At 36.7% G+C, this 26,829-nt stretch overlaps 1 protein-coding gene across 4 annotated transcripts in view; it reads left to right on the top strand.

Annotated features, from left to right (window-relative positions):
* Positions 1 to 26,829, top strand: part of FER (FER tyrosine kinase) — a 112,733-nt gene that overhangs the window by 5,336 nt on the left and 80,568 nt on the right. Inside the window, exons 2-6 of one of the 4 annotated variants that reach the window (XM_071731200.1) lie at positions 5,187 to 5,321; positions 8,742 to 8,847; positions 11,372 to 11,630; positions 16,356 to 16,529; positions 19,859 to 19,958. In XM_071731200.1, coding sequence (XP_071587301.1) covers positions 11,424 to 11,630; positions 16,356 to 16,529; positions 19,859 to 19,958 — 481 coding nt within the window. In that variant the 5' untranslated portion in view covers positions 5,187 to 5,321; positions 8,742 to 8,847; positions 11,372 to 11,423. Of the gene's footprint in view, positions 1 to 5,186; positions 5,322 to 8,741; positions 8,848 to 11,371; positions 11,631 to 16,355; positions 16,530 to 19,858; positions 19,959 to 20,847; positions 21,005 to 26,829 lie in introns of those variants that run through there. The other 3 variants (XM_071731203.1, XM_071731201.1, XM_071731202.1) reach the window with 3 other exon arrangements.

The following is a 26,829-nucleotide window of genomic DNA, read 5'->3' as shown; positions in this document are numbered from 1 at the left end:
ATCACGTTTATAATGTTTGCTGTTTGAACTGAGAACAACAGTAATAAGTCGTTTTTCTCAGTAAAAATAGGCCCGAGTGAGAAAGAGCAGATTTAATGCTTGTGTATTAAATGCATGAATAATTTTGTTGACTACTTGTTTCTGTAATGCTCAGAGAAATAACAATAATAATGGATCAGTCGTTGGAGGTCGTTAGCCATTGGGTTAGTAAATCACAAGCTTCACAGGTTGTGAACCTATAAACTAGTAAGAGTAAGGCTATTAAGATAAGATTTCTTAATCATTGAATACATAAAGCTTGTCCTACCTGCTGTTCAACGGTGTAAGTTAGAATCTGTTCAGTGTAACATGCTCTCACAGTGTTTATTAAAATGCAGTTTTTGTGAATTATGCAAAAGCTTTCTTTCATGTTTTGGGCTTCTTGCGAATAGCATCTGACTTCCATGTGGCTTCTGCTTTGAAATGTTCATGAATGTAAACCAGCATGCCATGGTATTTGTTCAGGAATTTTGGATAAGGGCCGCAGTAAAGTGATTAGGTTCTAAAAATGTGACAGCTTATGCACTGTAAATAATGGTGTTTTAAAAGAATTGTGCTATCCTTTCACCAAAATGTTGTGATAAATGGGTTTGAAGCCAGTTTTAAGGAAAATAAACAAGCACTGGAGGACCTTTTCACTTAAAAGAAAAGGTTGATTAAAAGATGCAAAGCATGGAATATTAAAAACATTCACTTTTGTATTTTTGGCATGCATGTATTTGTTTTACATTAATGCAGTGAATGTTGTATTTTCTCCTAAGAATAATATGTTTTCCTTAATTTCAGCAATGCTGTTGTTTACCCAGTAGAGCAGATGTGATAACCAAAGTTCACTTTACAAAAGGAAATGCCTGATTTGCCAAACAAAGAAAATATAAGCAGTTGAAGTGTACAGCAGAAAAAAGCGGAGAGCTTTAAAGAGTTAAAGGTCTGTAGCAAAGAGAGAGAAAGGCCTTTTAATACCCAGTTCTGCCTTTTGGGTTAGGTGAAATTGGATTGCAGATGTGTTAAGTGGATCTGAAGCTGCTGTTTTTTAACAGACGTAATTGACATCTGAAGAATGTAATTTATCTAATTATTTTTTAATGAGGAGGTAATTACAGAAATCCTTATTGAGCTCAAAGTCTCAATTTCATTCAATCCTTGTCTTTCTCCTCAGCTTCTTCATTTTCCATGCTGCGTGCTTTTTAACTCTTTTCCTGGAGTCAGCTGGTATTATCTGAAAGGAAACCTGCCCACGACTGGCAGGATTGTTTTTTCCTGGCTCTGCTCCAGCCACAATATGGATGCACACTGCAGCAGATTTGTGTGCTATGCACAACAGGCTTCCAGCGTATCTTATGTCTTCTCAAACCTAAGGTTTCATGGGTCCACAAAGCATGCAGTGCATACTTGGCCTATCATGCTGATAAAACATCTTTCTGACAGACTGTGACATAGTTAACTTCTCTTGTTCTGTAGTATTTCATCACCAGAGTCCCCACAGTCAGACATGGGGAGCTTGGTGGAGGTGTAGGTATTTGCAATGTGGTTATGGTTAGTCTGCTCTCAGTGGGTGTGAGATGCCTTTCCAAAGCAGTGAATGAGCAAGTAGTTGTTGTTAATATTTGACTGTTACGATAGGATGGCTTGTGTCCCTCTACAGAATTTTTCTCAAAGATGAGATATCGGGTTTAAAGATGCTATCAGTCAAATTCCCTTCAACTGCCTCAGAATGCAGCAAGGCAAGAATTGGAGGGACCCAACTAATCCTTGCCTACAATACAAACATTTTGCAATAAAAATCATTTAGGCTGAATCTTATATGTACAAATAATGTGAAGAACGTGAAGAGTCCAAGCATGTTTTTTGCTTATGTGCCCTTCAGTACCATTTTTTTTCCGGAGACCTGGGTTAAACATCTGCAACTTCTAACTGTTTATTTATAAAATCTCTTAATTAAAGCTTCATCCATTTATACATTTTCAAATGTGGATAATACCCTTGAGAACAAGTATTTTTTCTAACTGTGAGGCCTGATGATACCCAAACAAAATTGATTGATTAGGAGAAGATAGGATAGGTTTCTTCACGCACCATGGTAAGTTTACCCTGGTATATATTTGTAAAATGTACATATTAAAATTTGTTAAGTACTTCAAGTTTTTAAGAAGATAAAAATGCGTAGTTCAGTCATCTGTCTCTCTGGTGAGTCTGCCTTTAGAGTGAGAGTAATGGCATCCCATTTAACAGAATTATCATTGTAAACAGCAAACAAAAGACTTGAGGCAACAGCTTTCATTAATCATATGGTATTTATATTTGCTGCAGTGTGGCATTCTGGAATATCTGCTGTTGGGAATTGACAGGACTCTATTCCTAATGGACCTGTGTTCCTTCTGGGCTCATTTTCTGTGCAGAATATTGTGTAATTGAACTATATTAAATGTGATGTAATGGTGCCAAGGAGTTAGGTGACCTCAAGAAGACTGAATGAACAGTGACTTAACTAAGTGGAGGGTTTAATGAACCAAAAGAATATAATTAGCTTAATGAAGGAGGAAAGAAGCAGGAACACCCTGATTGCTCTTTGAAATTCTCTTTGAAAAGAGCAGTAAATACTTCTGATTGTGTTTCTCTCGATACCAGTACTGTCATATATTACAGATTAATGACAGATTTTAATCTAGTAGTTTTCATTGCAGTGAGAAATTCCGGCTGATATTGAACATAGGAAGATATTAAACAGTCTCTAGTCTTCTAAAAGTATTTTGCATCCTGTCTATATCTGTGTGTATTTTCTATGGCTGTCTTTAAATCTCAAGCGGTGATACAGGGCTTCTGGAAGAAGCTTCTAAGCAATATCCTGGATTTTTAAGTTGAAATGTGTAATGACAGCCATTTTTGGGACCTGAAATATTCCAGAGGAGGAGTCTTACATGGTGTTTTTAAATTATAAGACACCCTCAGTATGGTCTCAGTATTCTTCTCTGTCTTTGCTGAACGCGTACTTCAGTAGGTGGCCTCAGGACTGACAGATTGGGTTTGGGATTTTTATTTTTGTGTGAGTTCATTCTCACTTGCCATATATTTATCTCAAGGCAGATGGATATCAATATATGAAATGTTTCCTTCAGAAATGCGGTTTTTTCCAAATAAGGAAGTCTGCTTCCTACTTTTGAACTAGAGAAGGTGGCATCTAATTGAATGAAAGAAATCAGCAAAGAAATAGGTCAACGTAAGCTAACTCATTAGTCAACAAGTTCATTGTGTTTTAATTTCAGTGTTGACTCTTGGGGCCACTTTTCCTAGCAGTTGTTTCCATCTTCAGTATTCATCTAAGGCATCTCTTGAAAATGCTTTACTTCAGTTGTCTTTTGTTGCTCTTCTTTGTTCAAAAGTTTCTTTGATACAGTGTATAATATACATGTTAAAACAAGCCTGAGTCACTAATGTGTGTGTTTAGTTTATTTCAATTTTTTAGCCAACTTTCAGGCGTCTTAGCATTGTATGTTTCCTTGTAATTCTAGAACAGTCTTGTCCTGGTGAACTTATGATAGGTGTGGAGATACTGGAGTGCAGTGTCTGCCACTTAAGAATAATTCTTATCAGTTTTATTTTGCTCAGTCCGTTTCTTAGTTTGAGCTATAGTCTGGAGATAGATGTTGAAGCACTGCAGAATTGAAAGTTGAGTGAAGATTTGTTGATAGGTACTCTGAAGTTAGGCTTTCTTTTGGCTTCCTTGCAGCCTGGAACTTAAGTAAAATTTAATTTCTTGAAAAATACGGGGAGTAAAGCTTGCTTTATTTATAAGTACATAGAAGGTAGCAAGAAATTATGTGCATGTACCCTCTGAAATCAGTGTGTGTCTGTCTGTTGTTCTGTATGTGACACTGCCTTTTTCAAAGTTAACAAGAGCACAGCACTGAGTACTGAGTCACAGTGTCAGTGTGTGACTTGTGGCACCCAGCATAGCTCTACTCTTCCTATCCTGTTGCTGCTTTCACTCTCTCGTACTGGTTTGCTTGGTGACATTCAGTCCCCAGCATCTGCCTTGCTATTTACCTGTAACTGAAAGGTAGAAACTTACACAAGATGGAAGCAAAACTGGCTGAGTAACTGTTCCTACAGAGAGTGCGTATTTCATGGTTCGGTACTTAACGTCAGCTCTTGCCCTGTCGTGCTTTTCACAGGAGGCCTGAGATGGTAAAAGGTTTTCTGAGGAAGTTTTCAGGCCGTGGGGAGTTGGGAAAAACTGCAATGTGTGGTGGAGATTGAAATTACTGTGTACAGTAATATTGGCAAATGTGAGATCTTCTGGAACAAAGTAAGGTGTTAGAATTCGTGGGTACAGGATGCAGGAAAGAAGATAAGGTGCACTTGTGTAGAAATGGACCTGGATTTTTTAATTTGTGAACTAAGGACACGATACTATGCTGTTGGGAAGCAGTTAAAGCACTCAGGCTTTAAGCTCAAAGGTAATTTGAAGTAATCTCTTCAGTCTTGTTAGAGTTGGTGGGTTCTATAATACCCCACTAGTTTCGTTTCTGAACTCTCAAGTGAGGTGGGGACCAATTGGAGGGTGTTCAGAGGACAGCAGCAGTCTAGAAAATTATTTAAAATGAAAAATGGAAAAAATTAGAATGGCTTAGTCAAAAAATAGGATAATTCAGTTGCAAAGAAGTGGGTAGTCTCTCTGTTCCTCAGTCATGAGGTGGGGAAGGTGAGATTTAGTCAATGAGAAACTTTTTTCTTGTGCTAAAGGGAATACTAAAGCAGATAGCCTGGGAAAACCAAGTCTTGACAAAAATCCTTTTGCCATTGGTAGGGATAAGGTTTTTTTTTGGTGGAAGGGGAAAGAATCAGGTCATGTCTTTATGTCTTTAGCATAATGGCTAAATGATTGTTGGAGACTTACTTCCATCACATTTATTACTACCATTGGACATGTGAAAATTATTCAGACAGGTAAAGAAAGACTTTGCATATAACAAAAAAAAAAAAAAAAAAAAAAAAAAAAAGGAATGTCTCTTGAAATTCTAGGCAGAAGACCTGAGTGTTGTTTTCTGGGCTTTTATTGTTTTGATTTTGGCTTTGTTTGTTTGTTTGTTTAAATCCTATTCATTGATGGAGTTCACTGCTTCTTATTTGCATGTATTTTTAATAAGATCACAGCTGCAAGAGCTGCTAAGGAAAACTGGTCTTTAAACAGCTGCAAGGGAAGGAGAATGAGAATGCAGTGTATGAAGATGTTTGTGTGTGACCCAGTGAAGTCTGTCTAGCTCAGTACTTGCTTCTATCAGGTAAGAAGGAGCCGTTGGCATAACTACGGAGTAACAGTCCCTGTCCTGCTTTTGCAATTTAGAGACATCTTGAGATGGAAGTTCTGCTGTTTAAGACGTCTGGTTTTTAAATGAATATTTATAATAGTTTCTGAACCTGTTTTTTTTTTTTTCCTTGATCTCAAAAATGCCTTTAGGGATTGAGTTCTCTCATTCAGTTATTTACTAGGCAAAGAAATACTTAAAGAGCAACTTTATAATTTTTTATTTGATTTTCCCTATTTCTTTTTGGAAGCACTTCAGCATCTGACATCCTGTATGACTTTGTACTGTCATGATTGTTGTATTGAGTACTTTGATCTGACGCATTGTCACACTTTTCTTGTTTTGCAAGCTAAAAAAATTGTTCTTTATGCAGAAGCTACTCCATACTCATTATTACCTGTACTTTCCGGTACTTCATGTTCTTCATGAGACAGAATAATTTGAACACCATTAATGTATCAGCAGTGTAAGAATATCCTATGTTCTGTCTTCATTTAAAAAAAAAAAACAAAGTCTAATATTCTGACCACTTCAAAGCACTGAACAAATGTTTTTGAAGAAGTATGTTCAGAGAGTACCCAGATCTTTTTCAGGCAGTGGCATTAAAAAACCTTGAGTTCTCTGTCCAAATGTGTTACATTTGCATTTACTGACGTGTGATTTCATCTGTGGTTTTTATATGTTTGGTTGCTCAGTATTCTGGGGTTCTTCTGGAAATTCTTTAATAATCTGCCAGTTTGGATTGCTCATGGCAATTTTAATTTGCAGACTTTATCACAGATGGTATGTGAAATGACAGATAATGCAGGTGAACATACTAAGCAGCAGTCCAAGTCCTGGCACAGATTCTGGTGAGGCTGCTGACTCCCCTGTGTCTTAAATCTTATCCTGCAAGGTCTTCACTTCTGTAACACATTCCTGTAAGAGACATCAGCATATGTCCTTCTAACCTAAGGCATTCTATGATTCTATGAAACATCTTTTAAGTCTTAAGTTCGCTACCACTTCCAACACCTTTATGCCATGGATCCATGGTGCCTTCAAGGAAGGCAATTTGTGAAGCATGACTTTTCCCTATGAAATCTGCATTGGTTTTTTTTCTCCCTATTATTCCAATCTACAGAATTTTTGTTGCCCAGTATGGAAGTCAGACTGTCTTTGTAGTGCTTCTCCTGATTGCCTTGTCAAGCTTTGAAAAAATCTGATATATTTTCCACTCTCCATTCCCCTTTACTTAGATTATTTTAAACCTAAGTTTCTGCAAAATCACTAGTTTGGCAATTTCATATTTGATGCTTTAACACATCAGCTGACTAATATCTGGCTCTAGTGAGCCAGATATTATTCTTACCAATAATTTCATATTTTTAAATGTTACTCTGATGCCAAATTTTGAGGGAATGCCTTAAATATCCCCAGGTTAAACAGATTCTGGTGTGAGATTAGCTTTGGCTGTCTCAGCAGTAGTTTCAGAAACAACAGGTTTTCTAGATTTCCTATCTTTTCTGCTTTATCCTTACTTTTTTTTAGTGCTTTCATTATCTAGAATTTTATTGCGTTGTAACTCATAGATTCTACTATGTTGTAGCAGAGAAAGAGCAACAGCAATTTTGCGACCTTTCATTGTTCTCTTACTGATGACTGTGTTTTATTATACTTCCCTGTACTAGCTAGTATACACCTATCAATTAGACTAGTATTGGACTTGAATTACCAGTTTTAAATTCTATTAATGATGTGTATGCAGATGAAAATACGTTCATAAGTAAAAAGTCAGTAGTAACTAGAATTTGGGAGACAAGGCCATTTTTTCAATTTTAAATCGACAAACAAAATTCTCTATTCTAACTAACATGATGGAGTAGTTCTTTAAAAAAAAAAATATTTTTGTCTGTGATGAGAACTGAAGATAGAGCTTGTCTGTGTTTAAGTGGCTCCAATGTGTTGCTTCATTTAGTAAATGAAAATTTCAGGGGGGTTCACTTTATCATGCACAGTTTTTTAACATCTGCCTGAAATCTGAATGTGCCCAGGTGCTGGTGGTAGCATATGTTATAATTTTATGAGTCCCATGTGAACCAGGAAAGGAGTTAAAAATAGTGTTCCTGTCCAGTGATATTCTGACATTTCCAGCTGGTTTGTGTTTGTGGTGGGAGGACTGGAGCCAAATATACCATAATGTTTTGCTTTTGTTTGTATTTTTTTTGCTGGTGAAAACTTGTTAGGCTTTGCAACTTTTAAGTGTTTTTGTATCTGTTATTAAAAATGTGATGAATTGCTTCTAGCCTGATGCATTTTTTTGTTTGGTTGAGTTTTCTTTTTACCATTTTGTATCTGCTTGTACGGATGCCGTTTCTTTGCAGTGACTGAATGTAAGCATCACTTAGTCTTTTCTATTTTTGGTAATGGAAAATGGAAGTTTTGTGCTTATTTTAGGCAGCATTTGGTTTCTAAAAGGTCATGAAGTGGACAGAAAGTGATATTAAATAATGTCCACTTGAATACGAAGTAAAACTGTCCCTTCATAAGGCCTTATAACTGTGTCCCTGGCAAAGGGGTTCTCTTTTCTTTTGCCTTACACATTGTCTCTTTGGTTTTTGCTTACTGTATCTTTGTTTCATCTAAAAGCTTAACTTTAGATGAAACATTCTGGGGTTCGATTGTGACTGAACACAACATGGATGTAGCTTATGCAGGATACCTCGCACTTCTAAGTTATATTGAAAGTACATTTTAGATATTTTATATACTTTTTCCTTAGCATGAAACTTCAAAGGTCCAGTGTTCTGTTGCAGTTTGCTTTGCCTACATTATAGTTCAGAGTTACAGTATGAAATTTTAGTGCTGCAGTCTTCTTAACTTTTTAACCTCTTACTGTAGTAGATATTTGGGTAATTAGAGGCATATAAGAAATTTCTTTGTCTTGATTGGTCCCTTTCTCATATTTCCACTCATTTTCTATAGTCTAGTGAAAACACTGCAACTAAGTTTTTCTTTCTTATAACAGATTTTGATCTTTGATTATTTCCTTTTCCTTATTAATTGGCTTCTTTTTTGTTTTACTAAGGGTGAGCTTCAGAAATAAGTGTTCCAAGTTTCCAGCTACAACAGACTGTGTCATAAGAAATTCCAAGAACCGAATAAAAATAATCTTTGGTTACATGTGTAGAGACAAAATTATTTCTTTCACCAAAATTGTGTGTATGAGTGATAACATACTACTGCTTGCACTCATATGAGAAGTCTGTTCTGGTTTTCTTGAATTTTGCCCTTTTGAAAAATGGCTGTCTTCTGGTAATAATTTGAAAATGCAAATCAAGTTACCTAAGTTTAAGTTTTGTAATCTGTTTTAAGATGCTGGCATAAGAAAACAAAGTTTGTGTTTCTCTTTCACAGAGTCCTCAGAAAATAAAAGTGTATTTCAGAAAGTGAAAATCAGAAGAAGTAGCTGCTGACATTTTAAAGTGTACTAAGGATTGTTTCTTGAGGAAAATTTTTTAAGGTATGTGAGAGATGTTTTGCAAAAAGCCTTCCTGAAAATAAGCTGCCTTTTTTTGCCTTGAGAGGGCTAATATTTCAGACCAGTTTTGAAATGATCAGGCTATCTTTAGATTACCACTTTGGGTGCTAATTGATGGCAGTAGCTCTATAGAAACATTACTTCAGATAGCTGTTGCTCAGGCATTTTGCATCAAATTCACATGTAGATAATATTCTGAATATTCTGTGGTTAGTCTAAACTAATTGTAGGTAAATCAGAATTTTATCACTGTTGCAAAATGAAATTTTTCTCTACTGCTTTTGTCACAGTGGATGGTATGATTTCGAACAAAGACCAGAGTCCAGTATGTGTACTGTTTTTGTCTATGTACCCAGGCATTTAGTAGTGTCATTGGGAGATTTATCAGGCTGGAGTAAAATGTCATTGGATCTTCTATTGATATTTGTGATTATATGGTTCCACAGTGAGTTGTAGAAGCAGCTTGAAATACATTATGCTGAGAATATTTTCTTCCTCCCTTTCCTTCCTGCCTCTCAGTAAAAGACAGAGGTTAGAGTGAAAGCAAGCAAGCCAGCCTTTTGCTGATAGCAGAATCCTGAGATTCAGTTTCCATCTCTTCTGAATCTGGAATGTGAGATAAGAAGGATCCTAGCTTTTCTCACAGCTAGTGTGCTAGGATATTAAAGTGCTACATTGTGCCAGGAGAAAAATTTAGTTCATCAAGAGAGTGGCAGTAGGTCTAAAGGGTGCTGACAAATCACAGGTGTGGCTCCAGTTATGTTAATAAGTAGGTGCTTTGAGATTTTTCTTTTGTCTTAATAAAATATTAGTGGTTTTGTGAGACCATTCTTGAAGTTTAACTGTGAAAATGTTACTGCTAATGCAACTAACAGTATTACAGTCCATCCTATGCTATTACAGTCAATCCTATGGATTCACACAGGCCATGTGCATTTTTTACTCTTGGTCTTTGTGACTTCTAAGCTTCAGAAAGAATTCTCACTGATACGCAAGGCTTCAAATGAAAGAACATAGGAAATCTTGTAACAGATTTTAAAATACTCATACTACCTTGACTTGTCTCTGTTGCTAGATGTGTGGCAACAACCCTGTTCTTGCTTTCTTTATAGGTTCTTTGTTTCTTTCTGATTATGTAGTTGGTTTGTGTTTTGAGAATAAACACTTAGGATGAGGCTTATTTCCATAACTTAGTGTAAAAGCTAGAGGAGCCAGGGGACTGCAGGAAGAGTTGAATGGTCCTGGGTGTGAGACTATCTTGAAGATCACACTAAGTATTGATTTGCAAAATCTTCTGATTCTGTGTTGCAACTGAAGTCGATGGCATCTTACTTTTTTTTTCTTTGTGGGTACTTAATACATTAAAAATGCTAGGTATTCTTGTCTGAAAAGTCAGTCTTTAAGATTTGTAAATACCAGTATCAGCTGCTGCAATGTTGACATCAGTTTATTTGTCTCAGTTCTTGGTGTAAAATAAGATTTTTAGTCTTGCTTCACCCCTTGGGCTGTTAGGAATGTAAATCTATTAATGTTTGTAAAACACTTTGCTAACTTCAATAACAGTTTAAAAGCTATGAAGAAATTGGTACTTCTCTGTTCAAAGGAGCTTCAGCCTGTCTGGACTGTGAGTAAGTGAACAAACAACAGGGCAGTTCAGAGCTAGTATTTCAGTTTACCAAATCTTACCAAGTTTGAAGCTCATAAGTAAAGGAACAGATTTTTGGTGTATGCGCAGAAAAGGGGGTTCAGTCTGTGTTACAAAATCTATGCAAGTCTGTGGAAATTATTCACGTCTAGGTTCATGTCTTTCATGGCTTGGCTGCATTTTTATCAGTATCGGATGCAGGTGTTTTAAAGCTAAGTCAAACACATCTTTGATCTGCAGATGTGTTACAGGGTTTCGTAAGGTGGTGTTTTGTATCTGTTTATCAAATTATGACCATTTGGTGCAGGGAGACTGGTCTGCCTTAGGGGAAAATTGTTTGGACTTCAGGACTCTGACCTGATGTGTGTCACATGGGAGCACTGGACCTGGTTTGGGATATATCCTGGTTTTTGGGAAGTTGAATATTCAAGTTTAATGGCCTTCTACCACAGTGTTTAGGAGTAAACTAGCTTCTAAGTAGTTATACCTATTTTCACAGAAGCAGTGCCTGAGAGATAATGTTTTATTTGGATTTTTCTGTGCTCTTAAACCAGTAAATACTAGAAACTAATGGGGGTTGGGGCAGCAGGCACGGAACAGAGTAGTTGGCAGTTCTTGTGTGGAAATACTGTGGAGATACTTATTTGATTAGATATGCTGATTAGTCTTCAGTATTGGTTTTCCAATCATAGATGCTTGAAACAGTGCTCTGACCCTCATTTTGGTGTATTTTGAGCAGCCATGTGTATGTGGTTAAACTTATGGTTAAGTTATTTCAGGATTTAGACATTAGTAGTTGCTCTTTGTCACTCTAGAAGGTTTTCTTTTGATTCTTCTTATGAATATTTTTCTACTTTTCAGATGTGGTGAAGAGCCTGTATTTTCCCCTGTGTGGTATATAGTACCTTAAAAGATGGGGTTTGGAGGTGACCTGAAATGTTCTCATGATGCTTTATTAAAACTGCAAGACTGGGAACTACGACTGCTGGAAACAGTGAAGAAATTTATGGTCATGCGAGTAAAAAGTGATAAAGAGTATGCCTCCACTTTACAGAATCTTTGTAATCAAGTAGATAAAGAGAGCACTTGCCAGTTGGATTATATCAGCAATGTGTCCAAGGTAAGACTGAAGTGTTTTGAATTTGTATTATCTTTGGAAATAATAGTGCTGGATTAATTTTCATTTGTTTTCTTTTGAGTTGGATCCTTGTTCATTCAGGGTCTTGAGAGTTAACGTTGCCGAAGTGTTTTAAAAGTCCTTTTTTAGTTCCTCAGTGCAATATGCATAAATAAAGCTTCAGTCTTAATTTGAAAATAATAACTGAACCAGAATCAATCCTTAATTCTGAATTTTGGTATTTTAGGTGTCTGGGTTGAGCCTACTACTTTTTTAGTGTTTTGAAAGTAGAGCATGCTATAGGAAGCTTTTCTTTCAAGGCAGTTACATAGGAGCTATTGTTAATGTTGTATAGAATTTGTGACAGAAATAGAAAAATGCCAGGAAACCAAGGGAGACCCTATAATTCCAGCTGTTATTCACACTGCAAGCTGTGTTGTAAAAACAAAACAATAATTCAGGATGTTTCTCATAATTGTGGATTTGTTTTGTATCCAATTTAAAGTAATTGCTGACTTCTTATGAAGGTAAGAGTGTCCTTTCCCCAAATTATTAATTTATAGGCTTAGAGCAAATCCAGTAAGTGCACCAAGAAGCAAACTTCCCTATTTCACCTGTTGCTAAGTTTCACTGCTAACTTGGATTCCTTCTTGTCTGGAAAAAAGGATTCTTGCTGTTATTACACAGTCTCTTCAGACTGGTGTGAATTCTGACCTCTTCTCTGTAGAAAACACTCTTTTAGGGTCACGTTAAAATTTACACAAAGCAGTTTTTATGTAGTGGGCTTAAGGTGGTGGCTGCTGAAATACTAGCATTAGGAATGTGAATGCTCCCTGTGCAGCAGTCTAGCTTTGCAGTAAGGGGCAGGTGTTGGAGACTTGATAGCTACACTTCTATAGCTAGCCTAGTTCAGCTGCCCCAGAAGTAGCACTGCATAGTGTTTATTTGTAACAAATTCTGTTGTTGTTTCCTTCCCCTGCAACAATTTTTGTCTTGTAAATTCACACGACTAAGATTTTAAATCTAAGGTTTAAAATACCTGTATATTATATTTTTTGTATCATGTGGCATAAAGACCAAATACCAAGCTTTTTTTCCTTTTTTTTTTTTTTTTTTTCTCTTTAAAAAAATTTTTTTTCAATGTACCACAAGAGTGGTATACCAAGACATGGTATTTAGGAAAATCTCTCCTATACTTTTTTTCATGCAGAGGTGGCAAATGTGCTGGAAGGCATGGTGGTAGCAGTTGCTAATGCTAGAAAAGCAGTACTTTTGAGTGTTTCCCAACAGTTCGTTTGTGTGTATATATGTCTAAAAATGTTGTTAATCCAAACAATATTGTATTATATTGCTTTTGAGGGATTCTGGTTATTTTCTGTCAAAGGAAATGCTTTATCTTTTCTGCCATCCCACCCAGCTGCTCTTTTGTCCCATATAGATTTGATTTTTGAAGCCTTGCCGTTTCACTTTCTCTTTTCGTATGTTAAGATAATAAAATATAATCACAAAACAGAAATCCTGTTTAACCAGTACTTTCTCAGTGTGGAAAATATGCTAATTATTTTTTTTTAAGTGGAAAGGGAAGTTTTCACTATGTTTCTGACTTAAGTTCAGCTGGTGAATTATAAGATAAGTGTTTCTTTGAGTCCTTGTTCTGTTGAAAAATGTTTTTGGCGTGGTTCTCAAGGCTGATTGCAACAGTACTTGTCTCATCACTAATAAATCAACCTTGAGGAAAACAGAGAACTCTGACTACATTTTCACCTCCTGAGAGTGATCTTATGAATGCTTCTTTAAGCATGAGATCCACTTGTCTCACACAGATGTTTAGAATCATAGAGTCACAAAATAATAGAACCACAGAAAGTTAGGGGTTGGAAGGGACCTCACAAGATCGTCGAGTCCAACCCCCCTGCCAGAGCAGGGTCACCTTTAGCAGGTCACACAGGAACACATCCATGTGGGCTTTGAATTTCTCCAGGAAAGGAGACTCCACAGTCTCTCTGGGCAGCCTGTTCCAGTGCTCTGTCACTCTCACAGTGAAAAAAATCCTTCCTTATATTTATATGGAAATGCCTATGCTCCAGTTTATAGCCATTGCCCCTTGTCCTATTGTTAGTCACCCCTGAGAAAAGCTTCACTCCATCTTCCTGGCAGTCACCTCTTACATATTCATAAACATTAATGAGGTCACCCCTCAGTCTCCTCTTCTCCAAGCTGAAGAACCCCAGCTCCCTCAGCCTTTCTACATAAGGGAGATGTTCCACTCCCTTCATCATCTTGGTTGCTCTGCACTGGACTCTCTCAAGCAGTTCCTCTTCCTTCTGGAACGGGGGGGCCCAGAACTGGACACAATATTCCAGATGTGGCCTCACCAGGGCAGAGTAGAGGGAGAGGAGAACCTCTTGACCTACTAATCACCCCTTTTCTAATGCACCCCAGGATGCCATTGGCCTTCTTGGCCACAAGGACACATTGTTGGCTCATGGTCATCCTTCCATCCACCAGCACCCCCAGGTCCTTTTCCCCTGTGCTGCTCCCCAACAGCTCAGTCCCCAACCTATACTGGTACCTGGGGTTGTTCTTTCCCAGCTGCAAGACTTTACTCTTGCCCTTGTTGTAATACAATAAATTTCTCTGTGCCCAACTCTCTATAATCTGTCTAGGAACCTCTGAATGGCAGCACAGCCTTCTGGGGTGTCAGCCACGCCTCCCAGTTTTGTGTCATCAGATGGGTTTTTTATGTTATTTTATATAATTTGGAAAGTGTTCTGTAATAGAGGGCTGAAACAGTTCTCTGTCGTAGTCGAGGAGCTTTGGCTCTGACCTTATGTGTCCAAAGAAGGACAACAAAGCTGGTGAAAGGTATGGAGAACAAGTCTTATGAGGACTGTCTGAGGGAGCTGTGGTTGTTTAGCCTGGAGAAAAGGAAGCTTAGGGGAGACCATATCACTCTCTACAACTCCCTGAATGGAGGTTGTAATGAGTTGGGTTTCTGTCTTCTGTCATTGATCAAGCAATCAGATGAGAGGAAACTACCTCAAAATGCACCAGGAGAGGTTTAAATTCATAGACTCACAGAATGGTTTGGGTTAGGCAGGGCCCATCATCTAGCTCCAAACCCTTGCATGGTCAGGGACACCTCCAGCTAGACCAGGTTGCTCAAAGCCCCGTCCAACCTGGCCTAGGACACAGTCAAAGGGGGGGGAGGCATCCATAACCTCCTTGGGCAACCTGTGCCTGTGTCTCACCACACTCACACTGAATAATTTCTTCCAGATATCTAACCTAAGTCGGCCCCCTTCTGGCTTAAAACCATTACCTCTTGTGCCATCTCTGCATGGCCTTCATTGGATATTAGGCAAAGTTTCTTCACTGAAAGTATTGTCAGGCACTGGAACAGTGCTGCCCAATGAAGTGACTGAGTCACCATCCCTAGAGGTTTTTAAAGGACCTGTAGCTGTGGTGGACATGGTTTAGTGGTGGTCTTGGCAGTGCTAGGTTAATGGTTGGACTTGGTCTTAAAGTTCTTTTCCACTCAAAATGATTCCATGATCCTTTCATAACACCGCACTTCAAGCAGTTTGAGATAGCTCTGTGCCTGTTTGTGGGATGTTTACAAGATAAAGGAAATGTTAACTCCTATATTTATTAAACAATGTTTAACTGTCTCTTCTTTCTTTAGAATCTAGTTTGTGTTGCAGCATTGTTACATAAAGATAGAAATACTATGTGTGTAGGTTTTTATATATGAGATGTATGTAAACCCCAAAGCTCCTAAACAAACTTATGTTCTGAGTTTTGATGCTCTAAGGTGGATTTCTGTCTTTAGTAAGATAAATGCTAGTAAAACTAGCATAGTAGGTGCCTTCAGAACCTGATCACTGCATGGCTTGTAGCCATTCTGAAATTTTAAATAGCATAGCATTCAATATCAGGGAGTTATTTCTAAGAAAATCAAATACTGTTCCCATTAGCAAAGCATATCAGGGATCTTTCATAATAAAGGCTTTTATTTGAACTGAAGTTCAATTTTGTGTTTGTATCTGTGGTGCCTTGGAAGACTCTCTGTTTACCTTACAGTTTTTCATCAAAATTCAAAGCCACTGCACTTGTCCTGAAAACTGACAGAATGGCCAAGGAAGTTACTAAAGTAACAATACAGAAAAATGCTGGTTTACTGTGACAGACAGGTGACTGTGTCGCTTAATGCATTAGCACCTTGTGCTTTGATACAGTGACCTGGCTGATGCTGTCAGTTACATGAAGCAGCAGATGAATGGTATCCTTTTAAATGGCAACCTCTTAAATGCATACTACAGAGAGGTATTTTGACAGAGGCAGAGAAGTCAGCTTGAACAGAGTAACTGGGAAACAAGAACAAAGTACACAGGAACATGTTTGTCAGGGATATATCTGAAAAGAAATATCTAAAGCTTTCACTGGTCATCAGAAAGTACTAGGACAGTGCTGAAAGGTACCCAAAAAATATTATGTATTTGTCTCTGGTGCTTATTTATGATTTTTTGAGTAAGTTTGAGGCATCATTTTGGTGCAGTGAGAAGAATGTTATTTTAGAAGACAGTTAGTGCATTTGGGTAAGTTTTGATTTTTTTATTTTTTTTTTTACTTCTAAACAGTAATGTATATTTTCTAACAGTTCATCATTTAGTTGTTTGTAAGTCAGAATAAGTAAGTGCTTTTCTCTTTCTGGCTTTTTTTTAATAGTCTTGGTTGCTCGTGGTACAGCAAACGGAACAGCTGAGCAAAATAATGAAGACCCATGCAGAAGATCTTAATTCTGGGCCTTTGCATAGGCTTACAATGATGATCAAAGATAAGCAGCAAGTTAAGAAGAGTTACCTGGGTGTTCATCAACAAATTGAAGCAGAGATGTACAAGGTATTTTATACAACTTCATAAATGTATTATTGTTCTATATATTTAAAAAGTAATATGTTGTGAGTAGATTTTTTTCAGTTCCTCTCTTTTACTCTGTGGTGTGGTAAAAATAGTGATTCATGTTATGTTGAATGCATAGTCTAGTAATTTCCTCTGCATTTTCTCTCCCTTTCTAGCTGACAAGGCATAGATGGAAAACTTGTTTTTCTATGAATTTGTTTGGGCAGATGGCAATGTAAATGTTCTTACTCTAGTAGGGGATGATTTTGTGTGACACTTGTCTGTTCCATCTTTTTTCCTTTTCCCATTCCTCTGTAGCCATCCCTGGGACCCAGGCACTGAAAACATTTGCTAATGAATGCTCTTGACAGTCCAGACTATTCTGGGTGGGGAGAGGATTCTAGTTGCTATTTGGACATGTAAATCAAGTATAAATCAGACATTGAGGCTCTTCAGGGCCTTTTTTGTTACATATCAGTTGTTCTGCTTATGGTGAAAGAATTGTATCTGTTCACCAAAGCTGAACAGAAATCAAGATTCCCGTTCAGATGCTCTGGGGGAAATTTAACTGCACATGTCAAAACTCAGGTTGATAGTCTGAAAGGTCTGCTGAGAGAAGGAAGACTGCTGTTTTTTTCAGCAGAGAATTTGAGATTTGGAATAGTGAAATTAAAATGTAACATTTGAGTAGTACAGTACAAATGTAATGATATGATGAGTAAAAGATTCTTGGGCTAATTATGAGAAGAACTTTATTACTAAACATACATGATGTTAAATATTTGGACTCTGATAGGACTTCTGTCATTTTATGTTTGGATCTTGGCATCTTCCCCAGGTAGTTAACTATGGAGAGTCCATTCTTTCTGATGAATGGTTAGTAGGCTGTGTTATCTGATGAAACTTCCAAGCTGAATAATCGCTTACAGTCACTTATGGGTTGTTGCAGCTGAAAACAGTGGGGACTGAAAAAGTGGAAAAACTGGTTGCATGCATTGGAAATAATAGATGTTTTATAAATAGAGGATTGGAGAAAAGCAAAAAGAAAGAAGCATATGGAAGGAAGAAAGGTTAGATGAAACAAGACTGCTAGAAGTTCATGGTTACTTTTAAAAGGGACTGTGCAGAAATGTTGTGGTTTTGTTTTTGGTTTTTTTTTCTTTTTCTTTCTGTTAATAGGTTAACTTCAATAAAATCTGTAAAAGTCCTGTATTTTAAAGTAAGACATTGTCAACAAAATATGGTGCACATTTAGCACTGCCCAAGTGACCAATTACAAACCATATGGTTTTAATTAATAATGGACTGCATAGTCATGCAAATATTTCATGTTCTGGTGAATAAGATTGCATTGTTGGAGGTTTTTTTTTATGTTTTCCCCTTCCTGATTTTCCTAAGAAGCATTTGAATAGCATGCTAGTTATGTATGATGGGCTCTCTTATTGTTAGCTGACATTGTTTATTCAGAGCTTTTTTGTCACTGGGGTGCTTAGAGAATGAATCTCAGAAATTCAAAATATTAGTTGTGATCTCCGGTATTATTTCTGCTTTTGTTAAACATGGAAGCAAAATACTATTTCCTAGGAAGATCTCAGAGTCTTCCCTTGTCAAGATCAGTATCTTTAGGATATGCTGTTAAGAAAATTTCCTCTAGGTGAAATGCGCCTCTGTCATCCTTTCTTATTCTAGACAGCTCTGTGATGAGGAGTCATTTTGATAAAATTGTTAAGGACATTGATATATCATGTCTTTTACACAAATGTAATAAAAGTAATTTCTTTTAGATTTCTTCTAATTCCCGTTAAGATACTGGATATTTTTAGTTTCTACATGAAATTTGAGAAAAAATGGGACAATGCTATGCTAGCTAGGTGGTCACGACTTTTTTATATGAACACTGAGTTTAAGATAATCCTTGACCATGTTAGTTCCTTAAACATTATGTGGGGATAGACCTGCTTGTGGTTTTGTTTTTGTCTTTTGGAAGAATACAGTCTAAGAATCAGTAAAGTATATTGTAATTATTACAAAGGATTCTTATAAACTACCTTTTATTTCCCATAGTTTGTTCTTAATTGTGTTCACTGCTTCTTGATTTCTTCTTTTTCTGTTGTTTTTTAATTATGTTTTGTTTTTTCTTTGTGTCCTTATAACACACTTGTTATAAAGTTATTATTTCCTGTACCTCCACTATTAGTCCATAATAACAACAGCTGTGAATGTAATTTAGTGTGCAGAAACATGAGAATATGGGACTGATGTGGAGAAAATTCCTGCCTTCTAATTAAATCCCTGCATTGTTGGCATGGAAATAGGAACGCTAGGCAGCGTCTTGTTGGCTACCTAGTGGAAACCATTAAGTTTCCAGATGTTGTTCTTGAGTCTGAAAGCAGTATCTGGGCCTTGCCTCATGAAAAAAATGTGGATTATAAACTCTATCCTTCTTGCCAGCTCCAAGGGAAGTAGTTTTTGTGTAGAAGGGACTTCCTTTTCTGTGCATTACGTGAAGGGGAGTTCCTCTTCCACAGTTTTCCATGACAAGCCTATTTTTGTTCAAGTTTTTACTTTTCTTTACTATATATGCCACCTTTTTGATACTGTAGGGACTGGTTTGTCATTACCTTTTCTGGACAAGTTCATGATCTGTGATTATTTCTGAACAGTGTTCTAATTTTGTTACACAGTAGGTAAAAATTTGGGATAGAAGAGACAGCTTTTTTTTTTTTTTTAGCAAAAATGACTCTTTGCTGCTATATTCTGCTGTAGTTTGGGTTCTGATGTAATGTTTTCTGTTGTTCTTTTCTGTTTGTTTGGTTGTTTTTTTCCTTTGTTTTATTTGGATTCTTGTAATTTCTGGATTTAAGTGTTACAAGATAAATTGGCTCCTGCACTGTTGCTCTTTCTGAGCCATTTGTGTGGACTATAATATCTAGACATTTTTCTATTTTTATTTTTCCTAGCACATTAATAGAAATTTTTCATCTAGTATGATTTCATAAACATATTTTTGGTGGTTTTTTTTTCTTTATGGTTGTTGGGATGAAAGAGTGTTTATGAGAAGGTGGATTCCCTAAACATATTTTTCATTACACTGATATATATGAATATCTGTGTTTCAGGCCTCTTTCTGCATTTCAGACATTCACTGATTTTCATTTCATTACACCTTGTTATTACACCTTACTGATATTATCTCAAGTGAATAGAAGGTGCTAACATCCTTATTTTGGAAAATAAATCCTGTTAATTCTCTTTCACTAATGCTATGAGGTTTTTTAATATGTTGAGGATGAGTACTTTTAATCGTTTTTATGTTTGCTTTTTTAAAGGTCACAAAGACAGAACTAGAGAAACTAAAATCTAGCTATAGACAACTAATAAAAGAAGTAAATTCTGCCAAAGAGAAGTATAAAGAAGCTGTGGCTAAAGGTATGACTGACTTGTGTTAATTTCATCTGTTTATTAATGCCTTTTCCAATGTGCTAGAACTCTTTCAGGGTAATGTTTTTATTTTGAGCAACTTAATTTCAATATAAAGATACTCATTTAGTATCTTAGGATAATTGTCATACTTTGTGGTACTTTAAAAAAAATAATGAATTGAATTATTTCTTTTTGTATAGGTGAAAAACCTTTTCAAGTTATTCTGTTATTCCCTCAGTGGAGATATTTGGAATGTAAAATTGCTCAAATGAACTGTAAATGGTCTTAAGTGGGTGTCATTTCCATCTCATGTTCATTGTATCTGCAGTCTGCTTGTATCCTGTGGACTGTTGTGGTTGTGCTGTGTTCCCTTATAAGATAGAAAATTAATCAGATAGCAGTATATAAATAGAATTCCAAGATCCATCTTTGATTTTTTTGTATGACTGCCTAAAATTACAGTTATTTTCCTGGGTTCTGTTGTACTGTAGGCCACAGTGCAATATTGTAGTTATCAGTGATGGAAGAAAGATTGTTTCCTTCCAAATTTGTTTAAAATCAGTTGTGGTGGCCAATATGTGAATGTAATAACAAAATAGCATGAGATAAGAGGTTATACTTAGCACTGCACTGTTTAGCTTCAGCTTTTTTCTGTTGCTTTTTAGCTTAAAAATGTTAATACATATGCAGTTGATAATTTTATCCAATTCCCTAGCTTTCTACTTAAACATGTAATTTGGTTGCTTGGTTTATTTCCAAATAACTGCTTAACAGAGGGACATACAGTACGCAATATGGAAAATATAATAGGGTGCTGTGAGCTTAGTTTCTTATCTCATCTTCTATCTGTGTCTCATCTTATCTACGTTCTTTTTATCTCCTCTTCCTCTTACAGCTCTGATCATTCTCCATTCCTGAAGCACCAAACTTTCCCACTGAAATCAATGAACGTTTTGGCTGTCAGTAGCTGTGATGTTTTGATGTCGTTCTGATTAACTGAATTAATGTTTCTTTAGATAAATAGCAAATACAAGCTGTTCTTAGTACACTTATTTCTCCTGTGGATTTCCTTGACCTTCTCTTTCATGCTTCGATTTAGTATTTATACTACAATTCATGTTTAATTTCACTTTCCTTAACATTTTAGTGTAAATCTGTTTTAACAAATTTTGACCTCCAGAAAGATGTTGCAAGCTTTTTATCCAGAGACTGCAGAATTGATTCTTCCCTTATTGCACTCCAGGCTGTGTTATGAAGTACAACTGTTTTCTTAGTTGGTGAGCTATTGCTGTTGTACATCAACCGCAGTTCAGCTGAGCTGTTTGAATTTTTTTTAAGCTGTGGTATTTTCATGGGATTTCTGAGCCCTCAAGTTGTCAAACTGGTTTGTGAAATGAATAAGTTAGGAGGGTCTTAAAATTTTAATGCTTCATTACTCCATGCTTCAGTTCAGTAACTAGATTCTGTTCAAATTATGTGCTATGTGCAAACTGATTCAGCTTTTCAGGAATTATTGAAAACAAAGCTAGCAACAGTACCTACTAGAGCAGTGGAGGACATAGCCAAGTATTGAAAATAAGCTGAAAATAATTTTATTACCAAAAAAATAAAAAAATAAAAAAGGATTTGACACTATTTCGACACCAGGTCTTGCAAGAAATATGTTGAAAGAACCAGTCCAGGTTTACTTCTGTAAAATGCTGTTCTCAACAGACTCACTTCATCTGGCAAGCCAAGTCTCCACCTCAGCATCTGGCCCCACCTGTCTGGATCAGAACGGGCCAATTACGTCTTAAGACGTACTGCTTTGTCTTTGTTCCTGGGCTTATGCATGCTGAATTACTTGTAAATTTGCACAGAAGCTACAAAAGCTGGTCAGAATGAGAAGAGTGCAAGACACGCAAAGGAACAACTTAGGAATTTCTACACTCTTCAAGTGGAGTGATTTTGAAATTTAATGACTTCTGTTTTTGTTTTAGCCTAGCAAAGCCATCTTCCAGTGAGAGAGTAAGTTCACTAGAGCTGCTAGAGAAAAAGGTACAAGTGGTTCTGTAGTTTGGGAGAATTATTTCAATGTTCTCTGATTGAGTTGTTAAAAGTGATTTTAAGTTCTGAGCTAAATAGACACAGCAGAGGATATTAACTGTAATGGGTAAAACCTGGCAAAATTATGAATGTGGATCTTCTTCAGTAGTTGTTGTTTTTATGTTTTTCTGCAGTCACAAAGTATTCTTGGGTAAGCTTGAATTACTGTGGGTCATATTTTCCACCAGCTAACAGGACACACACTTAGAATCAACACTTAGTTGATGCTCTAACACAAGGTTACATCTGTTTTCACTTTTTCCTGAAAACGCTAAGAGGACCTGTTAAAAGAGTAAAAAGAGTAAGGGTTAAGCATTACATTAATCATACTGATTAATTACAGATTTTGTTTCTGTTAGGGCAATGGGAAGGCAGCTGATAGAATTTCTTGGGTAGTTTTGTAGTCAGTAAAAGGGAACTGCTTTCTAAAGGATGTAGGAGTTACATTATGGAAGGCTTTGTGCTCTCCAAATATGAAGAACAATGAAAGTGTCTAAGATGCCAGGTCAGGAGCTGCTCTGGGGAGCCCATTGCTAGTGCTGCTTCTGCTTGGGCATCAGGGAAGCTGTAGAACAAGTTGTGTTCCTGAGGGTGCAGGATTGAGACCTGTCTGCCACTTGATTCTTAGGCTTGATTGCACTGCCCTGTTGTGGCCTTCCAGTGTCTGCATGCTGTCATAATAAGAAGGGACTCATTTATCTTGTTTGTTCTATCCCTTATCCTAGTTATTTGTGCTTTGCTGCTCCTTTCTGGATCAGTGATTACCACTGGAATCACAAATGCAGTCTGGGTGTTCTTGGCCACGTTCTCCACCCCAGGTGTCAGGAAGTCTGGCTGGTAGTTTTTAGCCTTTTTTCCCAGACAGTTTTTTATTGTATGCTGAGAGAAAGCAAGCTGGGATGAGCAAGTGAGCAAGCTGAACTAGTCCAGTGCCTCTCTAATGAAGCATACTTCATCAACTGAGGCTATGGACAAATGGATTACAACAGTCTCTTCTGTATTGGAAAACTTTCTAAAAAAGAAAAAAAGAGAATGTACTGGTAATGCTCATCATGTTCATGTTCCTTGGCAGAACTAGTGTCATAGGGAATGCTATGTTCCTAGGGCATGGTGGTGGTGTTGGAACAAAATATAAGAGAAAAACTTACTAGATAGGTTTTCCATATTAAAATGGACAGCACTCTGAAATCTTTTGGGTGTGTGATACTGAAAAAAAAGGTATGAATCTTTTAGAGCAGTTGTCCTGGAAGACACACCCAGAACACAAAAACCACGCAGCCTATAATGCTGTGCTGACATCAGTAATGCTGAATAACAAAGTAGATAGTGTGGTATGTTGCTGCTCCAGGAAAACTTGTTAAAAAAACTTAAGCCAAATAATAAAGACATTGTTTGTCTAAAAAAGGAGGCATAAAGTTTCTAAAAATTTTCATAAATAATAGGTAGAAAACACAAAATGGAAACTGTAGAACAGTTGTAAATATCAAGAGCGATATCTCATTAGAGTTTGAATCTCATGTGATTGGCTCAGTAACTGCTTCTATTTAAGTTTTCTATTTCAACAATTACTTTTGTTTGTGTAGAATTGTACATCTTTATTAAGTGTAGTTCAGAGTGTGCCATTAGGAGCTTACAGTGTTTTCATTCTTGATTTTTTTGATTAAACACTACTTGTTGCTGTATAAAATTTATAAGGGAATGGGTACATGGAATCATAGAATAATTTTTGGTTATGAAATAATAAACATTCATTTGTTCTTTTCCATAAAAATTCTTGACAATTTAACATCTTTTATAGCTAATTTTGGTGTTAGATGTCTAAGTGTGAAATAGTTTCCATCAGTTAATATTTTAAGTTGGAACAGAAACAATGTAGCCTTGGAAAATTCATTCAGGATTTTAATACAATATAATCTTGAGTAAAATGTGCAGCCTTCATTTTCATATATCCACCACACCTGTTTATTGTATTCTTGTTACTAATTGTTAGTTTTATGTGGAAACTATGTTGCAACATTCTTATGTGATAGAATGGGTCTGAACTGTATCGTATACCCCGGCATGTCTTCTCCTTAATTATCACAGACCAACACTCATAGGTCTGAAAGAATTTACTAGTGGTGGTTATTAGCTCAAACTTCTGTCAGCAGTTCAAAAGATTGAACTTTATTTTTAGGTATTTTTATACCATGTTATTTGTCTTTACATTAAGTAGATAACTTCATTGAACTAACTCTTAACTCAGAAGTTTTAGTCTTTGGTATTCCATAGATTTGGAATCTGAAATATGTACAAATAGTTTTTATCCATCACAAAACTGTTTTGTTTTTAGTTGATATATGAAATTAGGGAAAAACTTCTTACCCTCTTTTTAGAAACTAATTTAATCGAGGTGGGAGAGGCTGATTTTATTTGTTGAAGAAACACATTCATGTAAGCCTTCTGCAAGACATAAAGGAAGAAAAAAACCTTAGAGATTAAAAGCCAAGATCCTATCTGTTTTTTGTTTATCTTTGTAATTTTAGTCTTGCGAAACCCTTGTTAATTAAAAGCATTACTTTTCCATCTCTTTATTTGGAGATTGATGGTAAGGCTGGTCACTCATGAAATTTTGGAGTTTTCTTCCTGAGCATTTAAGAATCAGAGCCATCCTAGTTTAGTTGCAGCAGTTGCATAAAAATACTTTTTGGATTGATATAAATTATTTTTGCAGTCTTCTGACTTCTGGACACAAGTCTAGACTGGGAGAGGAGTGGCTGGAGAACAGCCCTACAGAAAGGGATCTGGGGTTGCTGGTCAGTGTCAGGCTCAACTGGAGCCAGCAGTGTGCCCTGGTACCCTCAAAGGCAAACCACCTTCAGGGGGGCATCACACACAGGGTGACCAGCCAGTCAAGAGAAAGGATTATCCTGTGGTACTCAGAGTTGGGGTGGTTTTGCCTTGAGTGCTGTGTGCAGTTCGGGGCCCTTCAATTTAAGGAGGATATCAATGTCCTTTAATTAACGTGGGGGACAGCAATAAAGATGGTGGAAGAATTGAGAGGCATGTTCTGTGAGTAGTGTCTGAGGACAGTGAGTTTGTACAGCTTGGAGAAAGGGAGGCTGGAGAGGAAGCTCCTTGTTCTCTCTAGCTTCCTGAGGAGGGGAGTTGGAGAGGGAGGTGCTGAGCTCTTCTCCCCGGGTCCAGTGACAGGACATGTGGGAATGCATCACAGCTGCACCAGGGAGGGTTCAGACTTGACATTAGGAAACATTTCTGTACTGGGAGGGTGGTCAAACACTGGAACTGGCTTGCTAGAGAGATGCCCCAATAAGTATTCTAGTCTAGTCTAATATTAGGGAAGTGAAACCAGGCTCAGCATGAAAATCAGAATGCTTCAAAAGCCATGTCAATTGTTGTTTTATTGGGATCAATAAGAACTGTCATCTGAGGATATAATTTTCATAATCAGCCGTGGTGTTTAGATGTGCCTAGCATTTTATGAAAATCTGAATTTAAGTAAATAAGTTGGGTCAGGGAAGCCCTGAAAGCAGTTAAATAGGTCATACAGAATACTCAGTTATAAAGCAGGTAGTACAAGCTGTGTCTTTCCTGTGCAGTGATGAAGACTTGGGAAATTGATCAAACTATGAAGAAATGCTTAATAGAAGAAATGGAGAAATTAAAAGGTTGCCTCCAAAAGCACAGTTTCCTCAGGAATTCAGTGTAGATTGTGTGACATATTCATCAGGTTTGGGAATCATTTGCCCTGAGTATAAGTAGTTACGTTGTCTTGATCTATCACTGTAAAGTGAGTCTCTTTTTCTGTCATTCTAGGTTTTAAAACTATTTGCTTTAGTTTTAGAAGTGCTTGATCTTTATCAAAATTCACTTAAGAGAAAAGTCATGTTGGGGTCCCGCTAGTATTCTCTCCAGTTACCAGTGTGTAGAAGCAGATTTAAGTCAAGCTTCATTGCTTTTTAGAAAAAAAGTTGTTAGAAAAAGACCTGCTGAAAACCTTGTTCATCTGATTAACAGGTATAAAGGATGTGTTCAGTGGAATAATGCAAGGAATAGAAAGTAATATTCTTTTCAAACCGAAATAATGCTCTGTGAAAATGTGTCTCTGGAGTTGAAATAAATAAGGAAGTGACTATGTATAGGAGATTTATTGCTGATAAAAAATCGGGGAGACAGCAAAATGTTCAGAAATTACCTCTGTTACTGAAAATGCTGAAAAGAATGCAAATAGCAAGATAAATGCAGTTCTGGGACATTATCTAAAAAACTGCTATCATAAACATTGGGAAATGTGTAATATTTCACTATATGCTTTGACAGCTTTATACTTTGATGCTGATTTTTACAAAAATAAAAGATTCTAAAGCAAACGAAGGAAGAAATATTTCATCAATCTGAAGCATTACTATATACTGAAGATTTTCTCAGAGGTGGAGTGTTGCTTCAGTAAAAAAAAAGAAGAAAACAAAAAAAAACAAAAAGAAAAAAAAATAGAGCAAAAGCACTAATACTTGTCTCTTTTTTTTTTTTTTTCCACTTTTTTCCCCTGAAATTAAATGCTGTGATGCCCTGGTGAGATTATAATACAGAGAATTAAAACAACTCTGAAGCCAAGATTTTTGGCTTTTTCTTGTGACCTCCCTCTTTTCTCTTTAATCCTAACCTAGAAGATCTCTGGCTCCTCTTCAATCCTCAGGCAGAACTCCATGTGATCCAGCTGCTTTCTTGCATAAAGGGAAACACCCTCTCTTTATCTTGCCAATCTGTCTTTCCCTAAAAGCCTGTATCTCCT

The sequence above is a fragment of the Heliangelus exortis genome, chromosome Z (assembly GCF_036169615.1).
Source record: "Heliangelus exortis chromosome Z, bHelExo1.hap1, whole genome shotgun sequence".
Lineage (NCBI taxonomy): Eukaryota > Metazoa > Chordata > Aves > Apodiformes > Trochilidae > Heliangelus > Heliangelus exortis.
Note: the sequence above shows the minus strand (reverse complement) of the source record. Positions and strands in the feature narration are given on the sequence as shown.